We start from the raw sequence: 23,898 nt of genomic DNA on the forward strand, positions 1-23,898 counted from the left end.
TTTATTATTAAGGGTCAAGGTCTACAACGGCAGGCAAAGGAGTGATCTCTGGTCTTTTCCACTGCTATAGCAGGTCCCCAACCGGGACTGTGGTGTTTATCTCTCTCACATGTACAAAGAGAGGTCACCAGCTGGGCTAAATAGCAACAGGGGTGCTGGCTGGCCGGAGAGATGTAGCCACCATACTGTGTGTATCTTGAAAGAATGGCCTAGCCTTGCATTTTATAGGGCCGTTGTAGGCTTGTTCTTCATAAAACTTCCACCAAATGGCTAAGAAAATCCTTGCACTGCCTAAGTTAGATAATGTCGTATCTTTTGTAAGGACTCGCCTTCTCTGACGGCTGCTGGACTTGTCTGGAAAAGAACGTACAGAATGCCATTTTAAAAGCCCAAAGACACAACAATGAGAGCAATGGGTTAATGTGGTCTGCATCAACTGTTGCTCGGAAAATGTATATCCGATGCGAGGTGATATACTGACCTCTTGCGGAATTTCTGAGCAACTACACGTAGCCCGATGAATATATCTACGAAAGTAATGGAAACTCAATAGCAAACTAACGTTGCACAAATGCTTGAAATGGAGTAAAAAGACCATACACATAAAATGTCAAATTCTGAAGAACAGTGTGATTGCAGTCAAGGTTTAATATTATTTCATCAGTATATGCAGTTCCGCTACACCTTATTCCTAAAAAAAAGTCCTGAAAGTTCCGCATTTCACGTTTGCTGGATGCATTCCATGCTTCTTCTCTTTTTCGCTGTTTAATCACTAGACAGATTTGAGCTTCTTAATGTGGGGTGTTCTGGCTGACGCAGTACCGCCGCTTGACATGTGGGCGCCCCTCCATCTTCAGTGCCGACAAGAGCTCCGCTCTTTCCGCATCACGCAGTCGTCTGCAGCGGCCTGACCTCCGTGTACCTACTGCTTCCTCCTTTTCAGTTTTCATGGCGATGAGGAGAGAGGGAAGGCGGCATACACACTCACATTGTCCCGTTACAGCCAAGAGACGCTTCGTCGATTAAATAACGCGCAGCACAGGCCCGCTCTGGCTTGCGGCGGTCCGGACCATATGTAAGGTAAGGCCTTGGGAAAACGGACCGAGTTTGCACGTTGTGTTCTTGAGGAAGACAAATTGACTTTTTTGCGCCACTGTTTCCTACGATAGAGAAATGGGCTTCCTCTGTACCTCCCTCACACGCCGCTGGATAGCTAGCCGACTAAGGTTAGCTAGCTTTGTTAGCTAGCTAATGATTGTCGTGACCGTTAGTTGTAGACTATAGTTGCTATTCGGCGTTTACATCGACGGCTAAATAAATTACCAGCGTTATTAGCACATTTATTTCCGTTTAAAGCCTTACAGTTGTTATTATGGTGTTAGTCAGTCTTCTTCAGTTAGCTAGTAATGTGGCTAGCTAGCTACTTCTCGTCAGGAGTTAGCTAGTTAGCACTAGCTAAAAGTAATATTACACCATAATTTATGGCTATTGCTAGCACATATCTAGCTAAGTATTACACTTGAATTAGCCAGCAAGTTAGTTATGTAGTTTATCTGGGAACTCAGGTCATTTAAAACTAGCCAGAGATGCTACCGATATAGAAATTAGTCGTTTAGGTAACGTTAGCAAACTTGCTAGCTAGCCAGCTAACTGTTCGCTTGCTAGCTAAGAGCTTACCTTGCTAGTTTAGGATTTGGCTTGCGAGAAAACCAGCCTAACCTAGTCTAGATGGTTGCTTGTTCAATTACATATCGTTACCCATTAAGCTAGAACAATTACAGAACAACATAACTTAATTAGGGTAGCTTTGTTCGGTAGAACTAGCTAACTTGTTTTCTAGCAAGTCAGGACTGGGTGTAGCTAGATTAGATTAGTCTAGTTGAATCACCGTTGAAATATTTTTCTTGAAATAACGTTAGCAACGTTACTTAGCTAGCTTTGTTCTGTAGAGCTAAGTTTTGTGGTAGCTATTCACGGCGGAGTATAGCTGAACCAGGGTGATATCATTGCCTAACGTTAGCAAGCTGATAGCATGGCTGTGGCTAACGCTGGGTCTATGGGCATGTCTAATGCAGATGAGTCTGTTGACAATCTGTGTAACGTTAACTATCACTGTGCGGTAACTGATGTACCGGCACTAAGTTATGGCTAAAGTTATCAGGCTGTAGTTTTCTGTCGGGTGGCGAACCTTCATAGGAAGCTAATATTTAGACATTGTCTTGGAGTTGGCTGGTTACTTGAGCCGGCTAATTAACGCTGAGTGCAGCTGTATTGTGGATGCTAGTGTAGGAAGTGTTCGGTATCACGTCAGTGTGAAGCACCGGAAAAATACATGCGCTTCAGCCTGATTTTTAAGGGCCGTTTCTGAGCCAGCCGATAGACTCTCGGAGGGAGGGGGGTAATGGGATTGCGATCGATTTGTTCAGGGTCTTTCACCCCCTCGTTTGTCTACAGTGAAGTTTTGTGCATGTGGCATTAACTTACACCTGACAGGCTTTTCCTCGTGTATTTGGTGGTGTTGAAAAGGCTTTGATAACGACTGTTTCTAAGATAGGATCAGTGAACCAGTTCCCGTTTTCAAATTGAAACCTTAAACGCAGTTTCTTTATGTAAAATTGTCATTTATGCTCGCTAACACTTTTTTTGCTTTAACAGACCTGATTTGCTGTGACGGCATGGAAAGGAATCCTTGACTGGAAACGACAGACAGGCAGTGAGGAACAGACCGATTGACCGACAGCGTTGTTTTCCTGGTGAGTTTGCAATGCAAAGACGATTGAGTCCAGCACTTCGCCCTTGTAGGCTGAGAAAATATGAAATAATTTAAAATCCCATAACAAGTGTTGTGGTTTATTGGCTGCTTTAAAAAAAAAAAATCGATTACTGAGTTTCTCAACTTTTAGGTCACCTAAATTTTAGTGCTTTGTATTTGAACACAGACGTTCGAACACTCAGGGGAATTGCCTCAATTTGTGCTCCGACTCCACAGGTTTTGTGGATTGAGCGGTTGTTTTTCCTCCTGTCCTGAGTGAGGCGCTGTGTAGAGATCTGTACGGCACTGCCCTGGCCTGGGTGAAAACTGCCCGTCGATGGCTCTGATGGACAAGCTCAAAGTCAAGCGGCAGAGACTGGACCGCATCTGCGAAGGTCAGCAGCGCTCCTGGAAAGAAAGTCTTGGAAGCATTTGACTGAAATGGATACTTGTACACTCGATTGTGCCATTTTATATTTGACAGCCTTCTTTCATTGCATTACTGGTGTTTAGCAGACACCTTTGTTGACTTGTGGGACATTAGCTTTTTATTGTACATAGTATTTGCTTGTATAGCTGGATGTATTTAAATTTTAAAAATGATTAACATTTAAAACAGTTCCCCAAGCTCCACTGATTGTCTGGATCCTTCAGTGGGTTGACAGGGCTGCAGGTCTGTTAGGGTAGATGGCGTGGTTGCAGCTGCTAAATTCTGCATGGCGGAGTTTGTTTGGCTTAAAATGGCTGTGGAGCCAATTAATTCAGGTGAGCATTGGACGAGGAGCCAGAAGAGCTGTCGTGAGGTTAAAGGCACTCTATGCAGATTGGATTGGATGGGGGAGGGGGGGGGTAGCGTGAGGGGGAAGGGCAAGGGGAAACTTGCAGTGCCCTAACCACATAAAATAAAATAACCTTTGGTGTCCGCAACCTCGAGACAGGAGGCACAAACAGAATCATTGCTCTCAAATTATACACTTTTCTAGAATAACCATCAAATGGTTTTCTGAGCAATCCACATCACTAGGTATGAAAATAATTGTCGGTTTTATTTTTCCTTGGCATTGTTGTTGTTTTCATCACAAGCCCGTGCTGCATCTTATGTCCACACATCATTTGAATTTTGTGAGTGTAAAATAGTTACATTGATCTGAACACGTTTTAATCTCTTATTACAGTTGTTTATTCTCCTTGGTATTAACGTAGCATAACACAATAATGAGAACAGGCCATTGAGCCCAAGAATGCTCGCCATTTTCCTGACCATATTGTACTTGGTGCCCCTGTTACTTAGACTAGGTGGTAATGTATGAACCCTGTAAGGTAATCTGTGTGTGGAAGGAGTTGAGGTTGTGTTCAGATAAATGTGCAGTGGCAGGTTTAGGCCGTCTCTTACAGTTATGTTATGGCTGAGGTGATATTTTTGCATTCAGCGATTGAAGCGGCAGATGCTGTCAGCGTCCTATCTCTCGACGCGCACATTCGCACGTTGTATTAATAGCGCGCAGCGCGACGTTGGGAGTCCTGTTTTTATTAGCTGCGGTTGGTGAGATGGCACGCCGAATCCTCGGTTACTGCAGAAGTGCAGAGGCAGTTCCGGGGGCACAGTAGCGGTTAGTGTGGGTTTGTACTGTGCGTGACATCACCATCGCAGAGGGTTTAGCGGCAATACTGGGCTCTTCGCCGGTTTATGTTGTTCATGCCAGTGGCAGCCGGCCCTGTTCCTGGAGATCCGTCATCCGGGAGGTTTTCATGTCAGCCTCAGTTTGGCACACCTGCCTAATGATTATCAGCTCAGCGATGTCGCTGGCTGCTGAGTGAGGTGTGCTTTGTTAGGGCTGGACTGAAAACTGGATCTCCAGGAACAGGGCTGCTGGTTTATACTGTTAATCATGAGTTAGCATTAGAAACAACAGGGACATCTTACCCGCTAGGAAAGCTGGAAAGGCTTGGGAGCTTGCTAAATTGTGAATCGTATCTCCTTCGCTGTTGTGGTTTGATTCTGTGTCTGTCAACATTCAAATGAAATGCTAAAAAGAGGCAAAAAACATTTTACTTACAATTTAATCATTTGTCAGGAGCCAAAGCGACTCACAAATGCTCATTTAACATGGTGAGCAGAGTGAGAGCGGGGTAATTAAATCACTGTCGAGGCCCGTACCCTGAGAGCAGTGAAATAAAGGGAGAGGAGTTCTGCTTTTACAGAAACACTGGGAATATAGTCTGAAGGACTGCAGAAGGAATGTTTGAGAGTGTGAGAGATGATAGAGTGAGAGACTGAGAAAGAGAGAGTGTTGTAGAGGCTGAGATTGCGGGAGAGAGAGAGAGAGAGAAAGGGAGGGAGGGAGAGCGTTGTTGGGGCGGTGGGGTCACACAGGGCACCGGGAAACACTCCAGCTGTCTCTTTAAAAAAAAAAAAAAAAAAAACAACGGAAAACTGCCTCCAGCACCCGTCTCTGTCCCCGCCCACATATGCTGATTAAGTTGGTGCTGATTGGTCGACAGTGCACAGGCTTTGTGTCTGATTGGAGCGATGGGGGTTTTGGGGAGGGGCTGGGTGTGTGCCGGATTTTTGCCAGGCAAGAGCAGTCTGACGCTGACTGAGTGGAGAAGGAGAGGGAGAGAAGGGAAGAGAGTGGGAGGGAGAGAGGGAAAAGTAGAGAGAGAAAGAGAGGGGGGGAGAGAGAGAGAGAGAGAGAGAGACGGAGGAAGACTGGTCGCCCAGCTGCAGCATGCAAGGTTAGGATATCTGTGGGAAAGATTTTAATTTTGGGGAAGGCGGGGTTACTGTGTGTGGGGGAGGGGTAGGGGCCGGAGAATGGACCTTTCCTACTGTAAAGGAGAGCTGTGTGTGTGTGTGTGTGTTTGCTCGCTCGCTCACGCACGTGTGTGTCTGTATGTGTGTCTGTGTGTGCGCACGTATGTGCTTACGCACGCGTGTGTGTGTGTGTGTGTGTGTGTGTGGCAGGAGGCAGGGTGGGGTTCTGCAGCACTATCGGCACACCCTGCCCCTCCCCCCTCCCTCGGTGCGATCGCACTCTTGTGGAGAGAGAGAGGGAGAGAGAGAGAGAGGGAAAGAGAGAGAGAAACTGAATGAATGGAATTATGTGTGCGTGAATGTATGCGGATGTGTGTGTGTGTCTGTGTCTGTGTCTGTGTGTGTGTGTGTGTGTGTGTGTGTGTGTGTGTGCACTCTTACCCTCCTGCACACACTAGCAGGCGTTCTCCCTTCTCCACAGTTCGCTCTCCCTCCTTTTTTTTTTTTTTTTAGCGGGTGTGACCTTAGCGCTTCTTATTTCCATGTGGTAATTTATCGCTGTTTTGTCCCCCACTTCCCCCCTTCAGGGTGTGTGGTTCGCTGTTTTGCCTCACCCCCCCCCCCCCCCCCCCGGGTGTGTGGTTCGCTGTGTTTTGGGGTTTTTAGCTCCGAGCTCTGGCGGTTTTAGCCGCGGCTCTGGCGGTTTTTAGCTCGTCTGGCGTTTTTAGCTCTGGCGGCTTGGTTTTAGCGCGCGGCTCTGGCGGTTTTTAGCGCGCGGCTCTGGCGGTTTTTAGCCGCGGCTCTGGCGGTTTTTAGCTCGCGGCTCTGGCGGTTTTTAGCCTGCGGCTCTGGCGGTTTTTAGCGCGCGGCTCTGGCGGTTTTTAGCGCGGCTCTGGCGGTTTTTAGCTCCGCGGCTCTGGCGGTTTTTAGCGTCCGCGGCTCTGGCGGTTTTTAGCTCGCGGCTCTGGCGGTTTTTAGCGCGCGGCTCTGGCGGTTTTTAGCGCGCGGCTCTGGCGGTTTTAGCGCGGGCTCTGGCGGTTTTTAGCTCCGCAGCTCTGGCGGTTTTTAGCGCGCGGCTCTGGCGGTGTTTAGCGCGCGGCTCTGGCGGTTTTTAGCGCGCGGCTCTGGCGGTTTTTAGCGCGCGGCTCTGGCGGTTTTTAGCTCCGCGGCTTTGGCGGTTTTTAGCGCGCAGCTCTGGTGGTGTTTAGCGCGCGGCTCTGGCGGTTTTTAGCGCGCGGCTCTGGCGGTTTTTAGCGCGCGGCTCTGGCGGTTTTTAGCTCCGCGGCTCTGGCGGTTTTTAGCTCCGCGGCTCTGGCGGTTTTTAGCTCTGCGGCTTGGCGGTTTTTAGCGCGCGGCTCTGGCGGTTTTTAGCGCGCGACTCTGGCGGTTTTTAGCTCCGCGGCTTGGCGGTTTTTAGCTCCGCGGCTCTGGCGGTTTTTAGCGCGCGGCTCTGGCGGTTTTTAGCTCCGCGGCTCTGGCGGTTTTTAGCGCGCGGCTCTGGCGGTTTTTAGCGCGCGGCTCTGGCGGTTTTTAGCGCGCGGCTCTGGCGGTTTTTAGCGCGCGGCTCTGGCGGTGTTTAGCGCGCGGCTCTGGCGGTTTTTAGCGCGCAGCGTTAGCGTTGGCGGTGTAATTGCACGCAGAGCGGAGCTCACAGCTTCCCCGCGGGCTCTGCTTCCTGGTTTTGGGTTTTTGGTGGGGGGGGTTTTCTGTACAGTGGGGCAGAGCACACGTTGCGTGGGACCGTGGCGATGGAGGAGCTCAGTCCTGTGCTGGGGGTAGACACTCTCCCCAGTATTTGTTTTTCTGGCTCTGTGACCCCCCCCCCCCCAAATATCCTTGCTGACTGCATCTGCTCTGCTGCAACTTTCTGTTTCTGAGATCAACATATGCTCCCATATTTGCTCATACCACCCCCTCACCCTTAATTATTGTGTACTCCTCCCTCCCCCCACCCTGTTCTAACACCTGTTTGGAAGGGGGTGGGTGTGGGGGTGAGATGGCTGTGTTTGGAGGGTGAGACGTAATTATTTATGGTCCCAGTTGCTCCTCTGTGCTAGGTGAAGGCTCTTTGCTGTGTAGCTGGTTAGAGCCATAGTGCTTTCTGAAGGCGGTCTGTTCTGTGTAGCCGGTTAGCGCCGGTTAGCGCCGGTATGCTAAAGCCGGTCTGTTCTGTGTAGCCGGTTAGCGGTGGTATGCTAAAGCCGGTCTGTTCTGTGTAGCCGGTTAGCGGCGGTATGCTAAAGCCGGTCTGTTCTGTGTAGCCGGTTAGCGGCGGTATGCTAAAGCCGGTCTGTTCTGTGTAGCCGGTTAGCGGCGGTATGCTAAAGCCGGTCTGTTCTGTGTAGCCGGTTAGCGGCGGTATGCTAAAGCAGGTCTGTTCTGTGTAGCCGGTTAGCGGCGGTATGCTAAAGCCGGTCTGTTCTGTGTAGTCACAGTCTTACTGTGCATTGCTCTGTCCGGCTGAGCGCACATTGGGGCTGTAATTGGCTATTCAGTGAGTCACCTGGTGCGTGATGGACAGGTGTGTTAGTCTCCACGTCGCTCCCGGCAGAGTTCAGAAGTCATTGTGTCCTCCCCCCCCCCTGCCCCCGCCCATTCCAGTCTGTCCGTCAGTTCGGGAGGGAGTGTGAGAACAGGAAGCGGCGCTTACTTTGGGGAGCCCTGGGGAAGCAGAATGACGGCACCCTGAATTGAACTTAGCCGGGGGGCGGTGGGGGGGCGGATCCCCGGGGTTGGGGCGGGGGGGGCAGACCCCGGGGTTGGGGGGGGGGGGGGTACTGGGGGGTCGGCTCCCGCAGTGGGCGGCCCAGGTTTCACATCTTGGTGAGATTAGCTTAGAGATTGGAGAGCGCCTTTTGCTAGCGTTGTTCTGTTCCGAAGCGTCGGGTGCTTTTGTGATTTAGTGCTTTAGTGGTAAAGGTTTGTTTTGGGTTCAGTAACTCCTGGGGGTGAAGAGCAACTGAATTCCGGAGGGAGAAGGGCACAGTTTATAAACCAAACAAACAAAAAAAAAAGTGGGCTTCAGTTGACTTGAAGACGTTCCGTTCAGCTCTGTTTTTCTCTTAAACCACTGACTGAGCTGATCCTTGCGTTCAGACTTGTGTCTGGATTGGTCCTGGATGCCACAGGACTGCCGTCGACACCGGTGATAGTCTGTGGAATGTGGACTTCATCTGCTGTGGAGAAATTAACGCAGGTCTTCGCACTTGAAGCTGTGTGTGCAGCACGTAACCGTGTGGAAGTATTTGGCTCTGTCTTTGCGAGAATTATAATGGAATCCCAAGGTTTTAAGACCTGGGCTGACATCTAGTTCTTAACTGGAATGTGAGACGGTGAACTTTGACTGACACTTCTAATGATGCACATCTTAGGTGTGTGTGTGCGCATGTGTGCGTGTGTGTGTGTGTGTGCGCACGTGTGTTTGCACGTGTGCGTGTGTGTGTGCGCGTGCATCTGTGTGTGCACGTGTGTGTATGAGCGTGCGTGTGTGTCTCTCTCTGATAGCAGGACATGTGTCTTCATTGTCTTACAGTGAGGGTGGATGAACTCCTGCAGTAGATTAGAATGGAGGGCGGGGGACACCGTGAGCCTTAAAGACAATGGTGCTGTCTGTCAGCACTGCACAGTCAGTTTATTCAGTCTGTCAGTCATAAGTCCCGTGACCTTTATCACAGACGAGTCTGAGGCTTTGGGGTTGTTTTGTGTGTGCGTGTGTGTGTGTGTGTGTGTGTGTGTGTGTGTGTGTGTGTGTGTGTGTGTGTGTGTGTGTGTGTGTGTGCATGCTGGCTAGAGTGCTCTGTCACGGTCGCAGTATTATTTAAACATACGTTGACGTCACAGATCTAGTGGTTATTCGTAAAATATGGTCCGGTATCGCATTTTTAAAAAAAGTACTCATCGGTTGGCGTATGTTGTGAGTGCATGTGTGTGTGTGTATGGCATGTGTAAGTGTGAGCATATGTGTGGAGTGTGTGTGGTGCGGCGTGTGTGTGTGTTGGTGTGTGTGTTGTGCGATTCTGTGTGTGGTTGGGCACAGTAGCAGGGTGGTATTTTTTTGGGGGGCTCGGGGTGGGGGGGGGTGGGGTTCTCAAGGCCTTCAGACAGAGGAAATTGGGTCATGGCTCAAGCCTTCAGCACCCAATCTGCCCCCCTCCCCTGCCCCCCTCCCCTGCCCGCTCGGTGCACTCTTTACCCTCTGGGGGGGGGGTGTTTAGGGTGGAGTGGGAGTGTGGCTCCTCATTAGTGTGTTCTAAATCGTCCTGCTCCCTGCAAACAAGGAGGCTAAGTGTGTGTGTTTTTTTTGGGGTGGGGGGGGGGGTAGTGAGGAATGATGTTGTTCTTGGATTTCATAAAGAGACCGGCCCGCCTCAATTGGGAGAGCAGTCAGGTTTTATTCAGGCTTGAGGGTGAAAGGGGGTGGGTTTCTCAGCCCCTCCCCCCCGGCCTGAGATGACCGGGGCCTTGTCCCAAACGCTTTGGGCGGGGGCGGGAAAGGGGGGGGGGGGGGCATGCAGTCCCGTGCCAGAACAGCTGAACCGAAGGACAGGAGGTCAAGCGGGCATCTGAACAGAAAGCGGTTTTACTGTGTAGCCTATGACTGGGGGAAACTGTGAGGATCCACCAATGGGACGGACCCGCTCGCCCTCTTCATGGCCTAAGGATGGTTGCTATGGAGCCCCGGTTTCAGTTAAGCCAGTTCAGAAAATAGACTAATCCCTTTGAAGAAGGCTTTTTAGAACGTTTTTTCCCCCCCAAAATTCTAAATCAGTGTTCTAGAACTCCGTTGCGTTCAGTCACCAGCAGTGATTGTGACATCAGCAATAGAATGTTCAGTTCAGAACATTCTAATCACATATTTGTGGTCTCACACCTTAAAGGGTTTAATTCAAATTTTTGAATTCTCATGAATGGAATTTATTTCATGATATCAGTTAATTTAACGGGAATTGACCTGAGTCCTGATGGAGATGCTGTCTAAACCACTACCCCCCACCCCAAAAAAGGGTAACATTGGTTCTTTTCTTCGGCCCATGTGCAGGCATCCGCCCCCCCATCCTGAACGGCCCTATGCACCCGCGCCCCCTGGTGGCGCTCCTGGACGGGCGGGACTGCACCGTGGAGATGCCCATCCTGAAGGACGTGGCCACAGTGGCTTTCTGCGACGCCCAGTCCACCCAGGAGATCCACGAGAAGGTACGGCCCTTCCGTCCGTCCGTCTGTCTGTCTGTCTGCCTGTCCGTCCGTCTGTCCGTCTGCCTGCCTGTCTGTCTGTCTGTCTGTCCGTCCGTCCGTCCGTCTGTCCGTCCGTCCGTCCGTCTGTCTGCCCGTCTGCCTGTCTGTCCTTCTGTCCGTCCGTCTGCCTGTCTGCCCGTCCGTCCGTCCGTCCGCCTGTCTGCCCGTCCGTCCGTCCGTCCGCCTGTCTGTTCGTCTGCCTGTCTGCCCATCTGTCTGTCCATCTGTCCGTCCGTCCGTCCATCCGTCTGTCTGCCCATCTGTCCGTCCGTCCATTTGTCTGCCTGTCTGCCTGCCTGTCTGTCCGTCCGTCCGTCTGTGTCTGTCTGCCCATCTGTCTGTCTGTCCTTCTGTCCGTCCGTCCGTCTCTCTGTCTGTCTGTCCGTCCGTCCGTCCATCCGTCTGTCTGCCCATCTGTCTGTCTGTCTGTCTGTCTCCCTTACCCCAGTCCTGGAGGTCCCCGAGCACCAGCTGTCCGCTAAATGGCTGACTATGCAAAGAGAAACAATTTTTATTTTGTATCCAGGTGAACGATCCAGTCTCCTAAAAAACCCTGGTTTCCCTTGGCCCCCCTCACCCCCCCCCACAGGTGCTGAACGAGGCTGTGGGGGCGCTCCTATACCACACCATCACACTGTCCCGGGACGACCTGGACAAATTCAAAGGCCTCCGAATCATCGTCAGGATCGGCAGCGGGTTCGACAACGTGGACATCAAGGCAGCGGCCGAACTGGGTGAGCAAACCTGCCCCGCCCCCGTCACCTTTCAGCCAATCATGCGCCTCCTCCTTCCGCATAACTAACACTGGAGACCTGCACATTAAAAACAAGGTCAGGCCCACAGAACAAGCTTCACAAACCAGCTTTAAGGACTACGGGCCTTTATATTCATAAATATTCAGTTATTTATGCAGTTGGTGCTTTTTCATTATGCCGATTTCTGCCAGACACGTGTGCTTTGTTGAGCAGGCCGCTAACCCTGCTGAGCGGGAGAGCAGTAATCCACCAGGGTGTCTGAGCGCAAAGCTTCGTTTTGTACATTAGCGTCTGGTTTCAAGGCCTGATATGAGTAACGGAAGCTGTATGTCAGGTGATTTGTCTTACCGAAATGCTGAAAGTATCTCTCCCTCCTGCCCTCTCTCCCCCTCCCTCCCCCTCTCGCTCTCTCTCTCTCCCTCCCTCCCTCTCTCATTCTCTCTCCCCCTCACTCCCCCTCCCGCTCGCTGACGTCCCCCCCCCCCCCCAGGCATCGCGGTGTGCAACGTCCCGGCGTGCTCTGTGGAGGAGACGGCGGACACGGCGCTGTGCCTCATCCTGAACCTGTACCGCCGGGTCACCTGGATGCACCAGGCCCTGCGCGAGGGCACGCGCGCCGGCAGCGTGGAGCAGATCCGCGAGGTCGCCGGGGGCGCCGCCCGCATCCGCGGGGAGACACTCGGCATCATCGGGCTCGGTGAGGGGGAGGGGAGGGGCATCATCGGGCTTGGTGAGGGAGGAGGGGCATCATCGGGCTCGGTGAGGGGGGGGAGGGGCATCATCGGGCTCGGTGAGGGGGGGGAGGGGCATCATCGGGCTCGGGGAGCATCATCGGGCTTGGTGAGGGGGGGGGGCATCATCGGGCTCGGTGGGAGGGGGGGATGAGCGGGGTGGAGGGGGCGATGATGCTTACAGACAGATGCAGACAGGACGGAGTGTAGCACAGTGGGTAAGGAACTGGGCTTGTAACCGAAAGGTCGCAGGTTCAATTCCCGGGTAAGGACACTGCCGTTGTACCCTTGAGCAAGGTACTTAACCTGCATTGCTTCAGTATGTATCCAGCTGTATAAATGGATACAATGTAAAATGCTATGTAAAAGTTGTGTAAGTCGCTCTGGATAAGAACGTCTGCTAAATGCCTGTAATGTAATGTAATGTAATGCTACGTTATGCTTTCTTGCGGTTTGTGGCGTGCGCCATGTCTGTTTTTCCGGGCTGAAACTAACGCCCTCATAATCCCCCCCGCCCCCCCGCGCAGGACGAGTGGGCCAGGCGGTGGCGCTGCGGGCCAAGGCCTTCGGCTTCGGCGTGATCTTCTACGACCCGTACCTGCCGGACGGGGTGGAGCGGTCCCTGGGGCTGCAGCGCATGTCCACTCTGCAGGACCTGCTGATCCACTCGGACTGCGTGTCCCTGCACTGCAGCCTGAACGAGCACAACCACCACCTCATCAACGACTTCACCATCAAACAGGTCTGTGTGTGTGTGTGTATATGTGTGTGTGCGCGTGCGCGTGCGCAATGCTAATCGGTGTGCGCGCGTGTGTGTGTATGTGCGTGCGTGCGTGTGTGTGTGTGTGTGCGCGTAATGCTAATCGGTGTGCCTGTGTGTGTGCATATGTGTGTGTGCGCGATGCTAATCGGTGTGTGTGTGTGTGTGTGTGCGTGCGTGTGTGTGTGTGTAATGCTAATCGGCGTGTGTGTGTGTGTGTGCGTGCGTGTGTGTGTGTGTAATGCTAATCGGCGTGTGTGTGCGTGTGTGTGTGTGCGTGTGTAATGCTAATCGGTGCGTGTGTAATGCTAATTGGTGTGGTGTGCAGATGCGGCAGGGCGCGTTCCTGGTGAACACGGCGCGGGGGGGGCTGGTGGATGAGAAGGCTCTGGCCCAGGCCCTGAAGGAGGGCCGCATACGGGGAGCCGCCCTGGACGTGCACGAGACCGAGCCTTTCAGGTGAGCCTGGCCGCCCTCGCACACCTGAGCACTTACACCTGAGCACTTACACCTGCCAATTTACACCTGAGCATTTACACCTGAGCCCTTACACCTGCCAATTTACACCTGAGCACTTACACCTGAGCACTTACACCTGAGCACTTACACCTGAGCATTTACACCTGAGCATTTACACCTGAGAATGTACACCTGCCAATTTACACCTGAGCACTTACACCTGCCAGTTTACACCTGAGCATTTACACCTGAGCGTTTACACCTGAGCGTTTACACCTGAGCATTTACACCTGAGCACGCACACCTGAGCACGCACACCTGAGCACGCACACCTGAGCACGCACACCTGAGCACGCACACCTGAGCATGTACACCTGAGCATGTACACCTGAGCATTTACACTGGAGCATTTACACCTGCCAGTTTACACCTGAGCATTTACACTGCAGCATTTACACCTGAGCATTTACACCTGCCAGTTTACACCTGAGCATTTACACCTGAGCATGTACACCTGAGCATTTACACCTGCCAGTTTACACCTGAGCATTTACGCTTTGACATGTGCACCCACACACACAGGCCCCTGTCACACCCCTGCTCTCTCTCTCTCTCTCTCTCTCTCAGCTTCTCGCAGGGGGCGCTGAAGGACGCCCCGAATCTGATCTGTACCCCTCACACGTCCTGGTACAGCGAGCAGGCGTCCATCGAGGCCCGCGAAGAGGCCGCCAGGGAGGTGCGCCGTGCCATCACAGGTACGCAGGGGGAGGGGCTTACATCTGCACAGGTACGCAGGGGGAGGGGCTTATACCTGCACAGGTACGCAGGGGGAAGGGCTTACACCTGCACAGGTACGCAGGGGGAAGGGCTTACACCTGCACAGGTACGCAGGGGGAGGGGCTTACACCTGCACAGGTATGCAGGGGGAGGGGCTTAGCACCTGCACAGGTACGTGGGGGGGAGGGGCTTAGCACCTGCACAGGTACGTGGGGGGAGGGGCTTAGCACCTGCACAGGTACGCAGGGGGAGGGGCTTAGCACCTGCACAGGTACGCAGGGGGAGGGGCTTAGCACCTGCACAGGTACGCAGGGGGAGGGGCTTAGCACCTGCACAGGGATGCTGGGGGCGGGACATACCACCGGTGCAGTTATGCAGAGGAGGGGCATAGGGCTTAACTCCTGTGCAGGTATGCAGGGGGGGAGTTATGGGGCATAAACCTGGACAGGTGTGAAAGGGGAGGGGCATAGAGCTCACAGTGGGAGGAGCCGAGCGGCGTTACTGATGTGCTGGCGAATGATGTCACCGATGTGACTGGCGTTCCTCAGGCCGCATCCCGGACAATCTGAAGAACTGCGTGAATAAGGAGTACCTGATGGCTGCGTCGCAGTGGTCCAGCGTGGACCCCTCCGCCCTCCACGCGGAGCTCAACGGGGGCGCGTACGGCAGGTGGGTCCACGGTGGGGGGTGGGTGCAGGTGTATACAGGTGAGACCTTCTCTCTTAATATCTGCATGGGTTAGGGCTTTGTGCATTTAGAACTCTTAAGTCTGATACGCTGACATGCAGCATTTAGGCCCCTCCAGTACAGCAGGTGGCAGCGTTCTTAGGCTGGCGCTCACAAATAAATCCACCGAAGAAGCAGGAGTCTTGTAGCCATGCTTATGCTCACGTGTGATCTGTGATCTCCAGTCTTTTCTCTTAAGTTCAGGTTGTTGTGGTATTTTTGTGTATTTAGGTACTCTATATACGTATCCAGAATTTGTATTCTTATGTTTTAGGCAGGCAGTGTTGCGTAATGTTTAGGGAACTGGCCCTGTGACCCAAAGGTCGCTCTGGCAACCGGTTGTGTAATGAGCTAAGCCCCGCCCCTCTCTCTGCCCCCCCCCCAGGTTTCCCGCGGGTCTGATTGGGGTCCCGGCTGCTGCACTCAGCGCAGCGGGGGCCGGTGTGGAGGGCATCGTTTCGGCGTCTCTGCCCCTGGCCCACGGCATCGCCCCCGTGTCCCACCCCCCCCACGCCCCCTCCCCGGGGCAGCCCTCGAAGGCCGAGGCCGACAGAGACGTCCCAGCCGACCAATAGCGGCCCAGCACATTCCGTCGCCCCCGGAAACGCCCTCCACCTTTCAGACGAGCAGATACTGGCACTGGCGCCCAGATCCCCCCCAAAAACAAACTGGTCTGACTCCCCCGCCCCCCCTTGCAGTAACCCCCGGGACACAAGCAACCTGAGTGACCTGTCTGTGATCACTCCTCCCTCTCTCTCTCCCTCCCTCCCTCCCTCTCTCTCTCTCTCTCTCTGCAGTGAGCAATAACTCATAAGGATTCAGCTGTACATTTTTAATCTCTTGCCGTTTGTTCCAGACTGTATTTTTTTATGCTGGTGTAACTCTCATTCAGGACGCCTCCGGGCTCATGCAGAGTTTTTAGTTTTCAAAAACAAATACGGAGGATATTATCTTTTTTTCTTCTTACCAGTTCGCTTTTTTCAGACTTTTGAAGTAGAGTTCCGGAAGTGAGTGTGACATCCTGCCTGCACTGAGCCCCCCCCCCCCCACGGGCCCCCTCCCCCTTTTACTCTCTCTGACAGCAAATCAGGATTCGGTTTCAGCTCTGCAGTGACTGTTCCTCCTGCGCCTCCTCCCTGCTCCTCTCTATAGGAGAACTCTGTCCCTCCTGCACCTCCTCCCTGCTCCTCTCTCCAGGAGAACTCTGACTGTCCCTTCTGCGCCTCCTCCCTGCTCCTCCCCCCAGGAGAACTCTGACTGTTCCTCCCTGCTCTGCCTTACAGATTCCACCATCACAATAACCAGGAGATGTCATGTGTTTACCACACACACGCCCGCACACTCACACACTTATGAACACACACATACACACACACACACACACACCACAGAGTTGTTGGTAGTGGTGTTTCCATGCTTTGGCCAGCAGGTGGCCCTGTAGGTCAGGCTGTGGTCCACGTGTCTGACAGGTCTCCATGCCGACAGTTACAATTCAGCAAGGCCTCGTTCTGCCTGTGCAAACATGCTGTCAGTGCCACACCTTCCTGATGATGTCACAGGCTCCGCCCACACCTGAACCCCGCCTACTCCCTGAAAAGAGCTCCTTGGCACCGTAGACAAATTCACACGCTGTAAAGACAGACAGTTGACCAGCGGTCCCCCCAGCGCATCAGGACAGTGTGGGTCACAGCTCACACTTATCGCCCGGCTCTCCTCTCTTTAGCGGGCGTGAGCTCTTAAATCGGCAGCCTGGTGAATGGGTTTATATCAGCACACACAGGTGCAGGGACAGTCTGGGGGAGAAGGGCTGTGGGCTTAGCCACCTGATCTAGAAGCACCCAAACTGAAACACACACTCGCTCGCGCACACACACACACACACACACTCTCGCACACGCTCGCACACACACTCGCACTCGCTCACACACACACACACACACACACTCGCACTCGCTCACACACACACACTCGCACATGCTCGCACACACACACACACACTCGCACGCGCTTGCGAACACACACTCGCACTCACTCGCACACACACTCGCACGTGCTTGCGAACACACACACGCACATGCTCGCACACACACACACACACTCGCACGCGCTCGACACACACCGCACTCTGCACACACACTGCACTGCTTGCGACACACACAGCACAGTGCGCACCCATGCTCGCACACACACTCGCACCCTGCACAACACTCACCTCGCATACACACTACGTCCCAACAACTACACACTCAGTCGCGAGCGTGCACGCACACACACAGTCGTGCAACCACGCACTCTCTCTCTCACACACACACACACAGCCCCTGTGAATAGCATGACTCTCAACTGTGAACACAGTTGTGTGACTCGGGAATCCCTCTCTAGTACCTCAGTAACAGATATTGAATGTACTCTCACGTCTTTTTTGTCCTTGTACAGTTTTTTAGAGTTCTTTACTATACCAGAAAAAAAAGAAATTCTTGGTGATAACGCTGACAAGTATCCCAAACTGAACAGAGTGCAGACTTTTACAAATGCGGAAAATATCGGGTGCTTTCACCCGTACGTTTCTTCTCTCTCTTTGAGAACTCAGGTCTCAGGCTTTTTGAAACGAATCCCTTTTTTTTTTTTGTTTCTTCTTCTTTTTTCTTCTGCCTCTGGTTGCTTTTGATGTTTGTCGTTTAAAAAAAAAAAATCATTTCGATCACATGTTTAAAGAAAGAAAAAGAAACAAAGAAACAAATACCCACAATGCCTTGCTCTCTGCGCCTCTCATCTCGTGCACTTCCTGTTGTGATTCTTTTCCCTTGCGCTCTGTGTTTAACAGAATATAGTTTTTTTCCTGGGGTGGGAGGGAGGGGGCGGAGTTTGAGGGCACCTAGGGGGAGAAGAAAAGAGTGTTTAGGGTAGGAAAGTGGGGGGGGGACAGGCGTATTTAACAGGGGACGGGGTGAAAGGGTGCACAGATTAATCCTCTCACAGTTCCGCTGTGACTGTGGAAGCAGTTTTGGAAGAGCAGGATTCAGGGCGTGGTTTCAGACTCCGCTCGTTTCCAAGTCAACCGTAACACCGCGACAGAAATGTTTTATACCTGTGATTACTCCCCCCCCCTCCCCCCCCCCGCTCACTTTTTACTGGAATTTTTAAGATGGGTTAATGGAGGTTGAATGTTTCCGTGTAGGGCAAATGCATAGAATTATTTCAGTAATTTATGAGAGAATTAAAACGAAATGAAATCCAGATCTGCTGCATGGATCGGTGCAAGCCATAAAGATTGTTTTTCTTTTGCGTGGGGGGGTGGGGTGGGTATGTTTTTCTCTGTTCCTCACATTTGCAGGTAAAAGTGTTTAGGGCTGAATGCAGAAGTAGTTGTTGGCTTTTACCAGGGAAAGGCAATTGGCTGGATTCTTGATGACATCAGTGTCTTGGCTCCTCCCCCCTTGTTTGGTCCTCTCACAATGACAGTGTTGTGTTCATCTCCTGAGTCGAGCTCTGCCTGGCTGGGGGGGGGGGTCTGTAAGGGGGCTCAATCCTCTGTCCAAACATGTAGTTTAATTTTTACACCTTTTCACGAGTGAACGTAACTCTCATAATCTGTTCTGGCGCTTTTTTAATTTCTCCTTTTGGTTCAGTATATCATTTGTTCGTTTTCCAGTATTTTGATAGATAGGCTTAGTAGTGGTCTCTTGTCAGTAAAGTATTGGGTATAATGAAATCAGCAGTGCACCGTCTTGTGAACAGTTTATTTGAAATCATTTATTGCTTTATTTGGTTATTTTTTTCGGCTGTGTAACATGTTGTACTGAAACATTTCGAAAAACCGGTTTGGTAAGCTAGTGTTGTATTTTTATTCTGTAATTGTCGTTTTCAGATGCTGTGCTATAGCATTCACTTGTGGTCTGTATTTGCTCCATGGCAACATTAAGCTCCACTCACTGCCACCACACTCCCACCTGCTGGTGAGGGGTGGAACTGCGGTGGTTGGGCTCACAGCTGAGATGTCAGGCTGCAGTGGGGAAGGTATTCAGTGGTATGGTTTTACTGCAGGAAGGGGGGAAGGAAGGTCATGTTTTCCTCAAATCTGTGTGAAAATACCACTCTGGCTGTTCAGGGGTGCCTAACATTTCAGTGAAAGAACTGGGATTTTCGGCTGTAGTTGTGATTACCTTCCACGTTTTTGGAGCGCTCCTGTGGGTAGGCCGTGGTGGGATTTCTTTGGACTGGACTGGTCATTCTGTCTCTCTCAGGGTTGGATCGTTCGCATATCCTACAGTTGGTCCGATGGGAAGTGCAGCCAGAACCCGCAGCATCCGCTTGCTTTCCGGAACCTTCCCCCCACTGCAGCATCCTCCGTGGGGTTTCCCCAATGCCGAACAACACCAAAAGTGCTGATTAATATTCATGAGTTTATCGGTCGGTGTGAAAGTTCATTGAAATTGAGAAATGTGTTTTTACAACATGTGAACATAGTGTTTTCTCGTCTCATTTTGTTGTTTAAAAAAAAAAAAATTATTGATTTCCGACAGACTGCAAAAAATGTGAAAAATTACAAAAAAAAAGTTCCCTGTAACTAAGCTCTTAAGCTTTATTTTTGTTTTTTTGTTTTTTTTTGTTTGTTTACTTTTTTATTAGAAACAATCATGTTTGTGATGGTAACTTCCGCTATAAAATATTTTAATAAAATCCTGAAGATGAACCGCACTGTGTCTCTTGCCCTCTTTACGGTCACCGCACAAGGTGTTTGTTTTTCCTCAGCTGACCTTTGACCCTTGCTGGCCGTCGCCCGTGTCTGACTGGAGGACGGGCTGAAAGAAGGTGTGTTTTAGGACCCAGAGAAGCCGGTTTTCCCCTGAACCCGCCGAGCACTTTACGGCCGTCCCGGGGCACAGGCTTTATTAAGGGGGGGGGGGGGCGAATCAGACTTTAACGTTTCCACCCGACGAGGCCGTCCGGCAGGTTTACGAGAGGCCCGTGGGCGTGGCCCGGCTCCAGCGGAACCACCCTGCCAGGGGGGGGCGCCGCTCGCCAACCCAAATCGTTCCCACATGACCGAGGGGCTTTGCAGCATGCACACTAACGCCCCCCCCCCCCCCGTCCGCTCACAAGCCGGGTTCTGCTCTCATCCGGGGACCTCCTCTTATTGAGGAGGGGGGGTGGGTGGCAGGCAAAAGGGATGGGGTGGGGGTGGGGGTAGGGGGGCTCATGGGGGGTTGCGTTACTGCCCAAATGGAACAACTTGTATCAAAACAAGGCTGAACTGCAGGGAGTTTTTATCTCTCTGATTTTGTTGACCAGGCCACAGAATGTTCTGGAATGGGTCTCGGAAAAGCACACATGGTTTCTGAAGCACCTGGGTCATCTTTAGTAGGTGGGTGTCGGGGGGCGGGGGGGGGGGGGGGGTGCTCTGGGGGCAGAGGGTTGTTCGGCTCCACGAGGAACAATAAAAGTGGATTGTCAGAAGGTCTATAAACGTTTTAACGGGATCAAGGGAGGAAGCGGACAGGCTGTTTTAGGAGGGGGTGGGGGGGGGGTGTGGGGGATGTGGGTATCTCTCTGAAGACGTCCGGATCGGTCTTCTGTGTTTGGCTCCGGACCTTTCCAGGAGCCCAGAGTAAATTCACTCGACGTGACGCACTTTTGCGCACACGCTGATACCATAACTGAGTTACTGGCGCCATTTGGATTTCATAATGGTACAATGTGTAGCTGTGTATAATGGTACAGAATGGGGATCAGGGATAGTGTTGTAGAATGGGCTACAGTGTGCACATGGCTCAAGGATGCTGGTCTTTTATAATGGAGTGCAGTGTGCAGCTCAGTGCTAATGGATGCTACTATTTTATAATGGAGTACAGTGTGTAGCTCAGTGCTAATGGATGCTACTATTTTATAATGGAGTACAGTGTGTAGCTCAGTGCTAATGGATGCTACTGTTTTATAATGGAGTACAGTGTGTAGCTCAGTGCTAATTGATGCTACTATTTTATAATGGAGTACAGTGTGTAGCTCAGCGCTAATGCTATTGAAGAGGTTAGTTACAGTGTATGTTCCAGTGCTCTGTGTCTAGATAGCGGCCCTCGCAAACTCTGCTCTTTCAAATATTAGAGAAACTTTGGTTGAGACGACTAAAACCAGTTGCGCAGATGTTTATTAATGGCATATTACTCTAAACGTATGTCTCAAAACAAAATGTTTTTACGTCACTAGACAAAGCATCGGCTACGTGTGCGGTTTTTCTGTACCGTCTGCTCCTCTGCCACTTGCCGCGAATCTCTTCTGGACATCCGAACTTGCAGGGGGCGACTATTTTGTACTTTTTGCTACACTGTGGTGCTACACTGGTGCAGTACGGTCAGGTTGAATTAAATGTGATGCGCTGCAGCAACCGGGTGATCAGTTGATATTTTTGCTCAACAGAAATAGATAAATTGTAGTTCTCAGTGTTGGCTCATGGAATTTATACCAGTGAAATCAATTACGTGTACTCTATTCTAATAAAAAAAGACATTCTGTTAGAGTTAATGTTACACTAAACATGTTGTTGCGTATTTATTCTCAACATCTGCCACGCATTTGGCGATGATTTGGTGGTCTGTTATAAAAAATTATGATCCGTTTTTCAGTCCAGACCATTTGTATACAGCCCACCAGACTGAGTTGCTGACGTCGTCGTCCCGTTTTGTGCGTATGAGAAGCGGTGTCGATTGCGGTCTCTCTACGGTCATCTGGTCGGCACACAGCCGCGTGCGAGATAGAGTAGCTAATTATCGGGGGCGTGCTAGTCATTGCTACAAAGCTGTTTCTTTCTGTGTTTCTCTCTCATTTAATCACTTTGCTTGGAATTCTGTTGGATATGGGCCTACCTTCTCGTTAACTGTGCTCAATCACAGGTCCGACTAGCGAGCTCATTTAGCCTTCCCAGTACGATGTCCCCCGGACTCGTCGCAAGTAAAAACTAAATAAAGCTAATGTTTAATCCACATCTAAAGTGTCCATACTTGTCTTAGTTTGCGTGGGCCGAGCATTAAATTACCGACTGCGTGCGTGCGGTGCGTGAGATGTTTATGAATGGGGGAGCCGGTGCGGAGAGTTTGCGTGTACGTGCGTGCGTGCGTGCATGCGCGCACATCTGTATGTGTTTTTAATTAGAACCCGGTCGATTGTGCTCATGTGACCGCCGCATGCCCGCGAGCTCTGCATAAGGCGAGGACGTGATGAGGCGGTGCAGGGACCCCCGGTGTGTCGGTGCAGGTGTGCCCTAGCCAACCCGCTAATGTGGGAAAACTAATGAGCTAACGAGGCTTAAGATTAATCACCGGGGGACACGGGGCTGGCTTTCCTCTAACCTACTTTCCAAGTGGAAAACAGAGAGGAATGGGCAGAGCCAGTAAGAAATACAAGGAGGCCAGTGAAAGAGAGGGATGGGGGAGGGAGAGAGGGAAAAGAAGGATGGGGTGGGGTGGGGTGGGGTGGGGGAGGCAGGAAAAGAGAGAGGGATAGGGGAGATGAAAGACAGATGGGGTGAGCGAGAAGGAAAGAGAAAAGGATAGGGGATGGAGAGAGAAGAGAGGGATGGGAGAAAGAGAGGGGAAAAAAGAAAGTGCTAGGGGAAGGAGAGGGGAAAAGAGGGATGGGGCAGGAAGAGTGGAAGACAAGGAAAGAAAGTAGGAGAGGGTGAGTGAATAGGAGAGCAAAAAGGTGAGATGGAGAGGAAGATTTCTTAATTTCTAAACTTTTTTATTTTGTAATTAGTTCAAAGTGTAAATTCTGTATTACTTCTGAAACTTTATCAACCCCCAAAACAATAAACTAAAACTCAACAAAGAAACACTTCAAGGGAAAAAACAAAACGGAAACAGAAATAAATACAGAAATTAAGAAAATCAGGAGAGTTTTTAAAAAAAAGTGTCTTAAATGTTTAATTTTGAGGGGGTGTCCAGCCAAGCCAGAGATTATTAATAAGCAGGATCATCTCTCTGTTTAATAAGCAGGATCCTCTCTGTCAGATATCACCGGATATCTCCGCTGAGACTGTCTTGGCATAACTAAGCCCCCCCTTTCCCTTCCCTCCCCCTCAAACTGCTACTTCCCCAAGAACCAGGCTGAAATTTTAGACCTGCCTTCTCCACTCTGGGGACTGAGATGGGGGGGCATTGGCAGCATTGGGGGGGGGGTGGGCGGCAGGATTGGTGCTGTCGGATTCTGTCGAGGGGGGGGGGGGGGGGGGTTCGCTTGGTAAAATCCTTCTTACATTACTGAAATGTTCTGTTGCCATTCCATTAAAAATTTATACTGCTAGTTCCGCGATAGCGGATGAATAACGTAATTATGAAAATAACATTATTAGATAAACATTGGATCGTGTGTCCCCCCCCTCTTGGTCGTGTGGCCCTAAACAACCGCACAGACCGTTTATGCCACAGGCCGGCCCTGGATGTGGGTCTGTTTCTGAACGCGCGGCGCCTAGCCTCGGGTGCCCAGGGTGTACGACGTCCCCCACAGAGGACAGTGGCCTGAGTGTTGGGTGGCCAGGGTGTATGACGTCCCCCACGGAGGACAGCGGCCGGGCACACATTCCGATCTCGTGCAGGCGGGGGGGAATACTTCGCGCATCGTTAATTCTGCCCGGGGCTCTCTCTGCGTTACTGTACAGCAATCCTACCCCAGCCGTAAAAACCCAACCGAAAACTGAGCGAGCCTGGAGTCTTACACAAGCATCCGTGATGTGCAGCCATCGAAACGCTTGTCCCTGATCCAGCCACTGCCCGCGGACTTAAGCGGAGATTCCCGCTGAGTGACAGAACATCTCTGACCAGAAAAAGACCAGGGGGTGGGGGTGGGGGGCGATGGGGGGGGAGAATTCAGACAGCCACTAGGAGCTGTCTCTCAGTCGTGGGTCGGGCGGGGGGCCAGCAGATTGGCAGCTGGCACTCCCTCCTGTAGTTCCCCAAACA

The 23,898-nt window shown here is 51.5% G+C and overlaps 1 protein-coding gene and 1 long non-coding RNA gene across 8 annotated transcripts; one reads left to right on the plus strand and one right to left on the minus strand.

Annotated features, from left to right (window-relative positions):
- Positions 1–618: 618 nt before the first annotated feature.
- LOC135249795 (C-terminal binding protein 1) lies at positions 619–15,966 on the plus strand. 7 transcript variants are annotated; one of them, XM_064325360.1, is made up of 11 exons: positions 620–1,080; positions 2,656–2,753; positions 3,030–3,147; positions 10,546–10,700; positions 11,329–11,473; positions 11,985–12,191; positions 12,753–12,967; positions 13,314–13,444; positions 14,072–14,199; positions 14,770–14,890; positions 15,333–15,966. In XM_064325360.1, exons 3-11 carry the CDS (start codon positions 3,090–3,092, stop codon positions 15,520–15,522), a joined length of 1,350 nt encoding a protein of 449 aa, XP_064181430.1. In that variant the 5' UTR covers positions 620–1,080; positions 2,656–2,753; positions 3,030–3,089; the 3' UTR covers positions 15,523–15,966. The 7 variants fall into 7 exon arrangements, with proteins under 7 accessions (XP_064181433.1, XP_064181430.1, XP_064181428.1 ...); XM_064325358.1 differs by having other exon boundaries at positions 621–1,080; positions 2,990–3,147; XM_064325364.1 differs by having other exon boundaries at positions 621–1,080; positions 2,990–3,147; positions 14,770–14,928; positions 15,333–15,492.
- Positions 15,862–16,454, minus strand: LOC135249797 (uncharacterized). Its single transcript, XR_010328780.1, has 2 exons — positions 16,122–16,454; positions 15,862–16,076 (listed from the first exon to the last, which is right to left on the minus strand). It is a non-coding gene; the product is annotated as an uncharacterized LOC135249797 (long non-coding RNA).
- Positions 16,455–23,898: the final 7,444 nt, after the last annotated feature.

The sequence above is a fragment of the Anguilla rostrata genome, chromosome 3, assembly GCF_018555375.3.
Source record: "Anguilla rostrata isolate EN2019 chromosome 3, ASM1855537v3, whole genome shotgun sequence".
NCBI classification, from domain to species: Eukaryota; Metazoa; Chordata; class Actinopteri; order Anguilliformes; family Anguillidae; genus Anguilla; species Anguilla rostrata.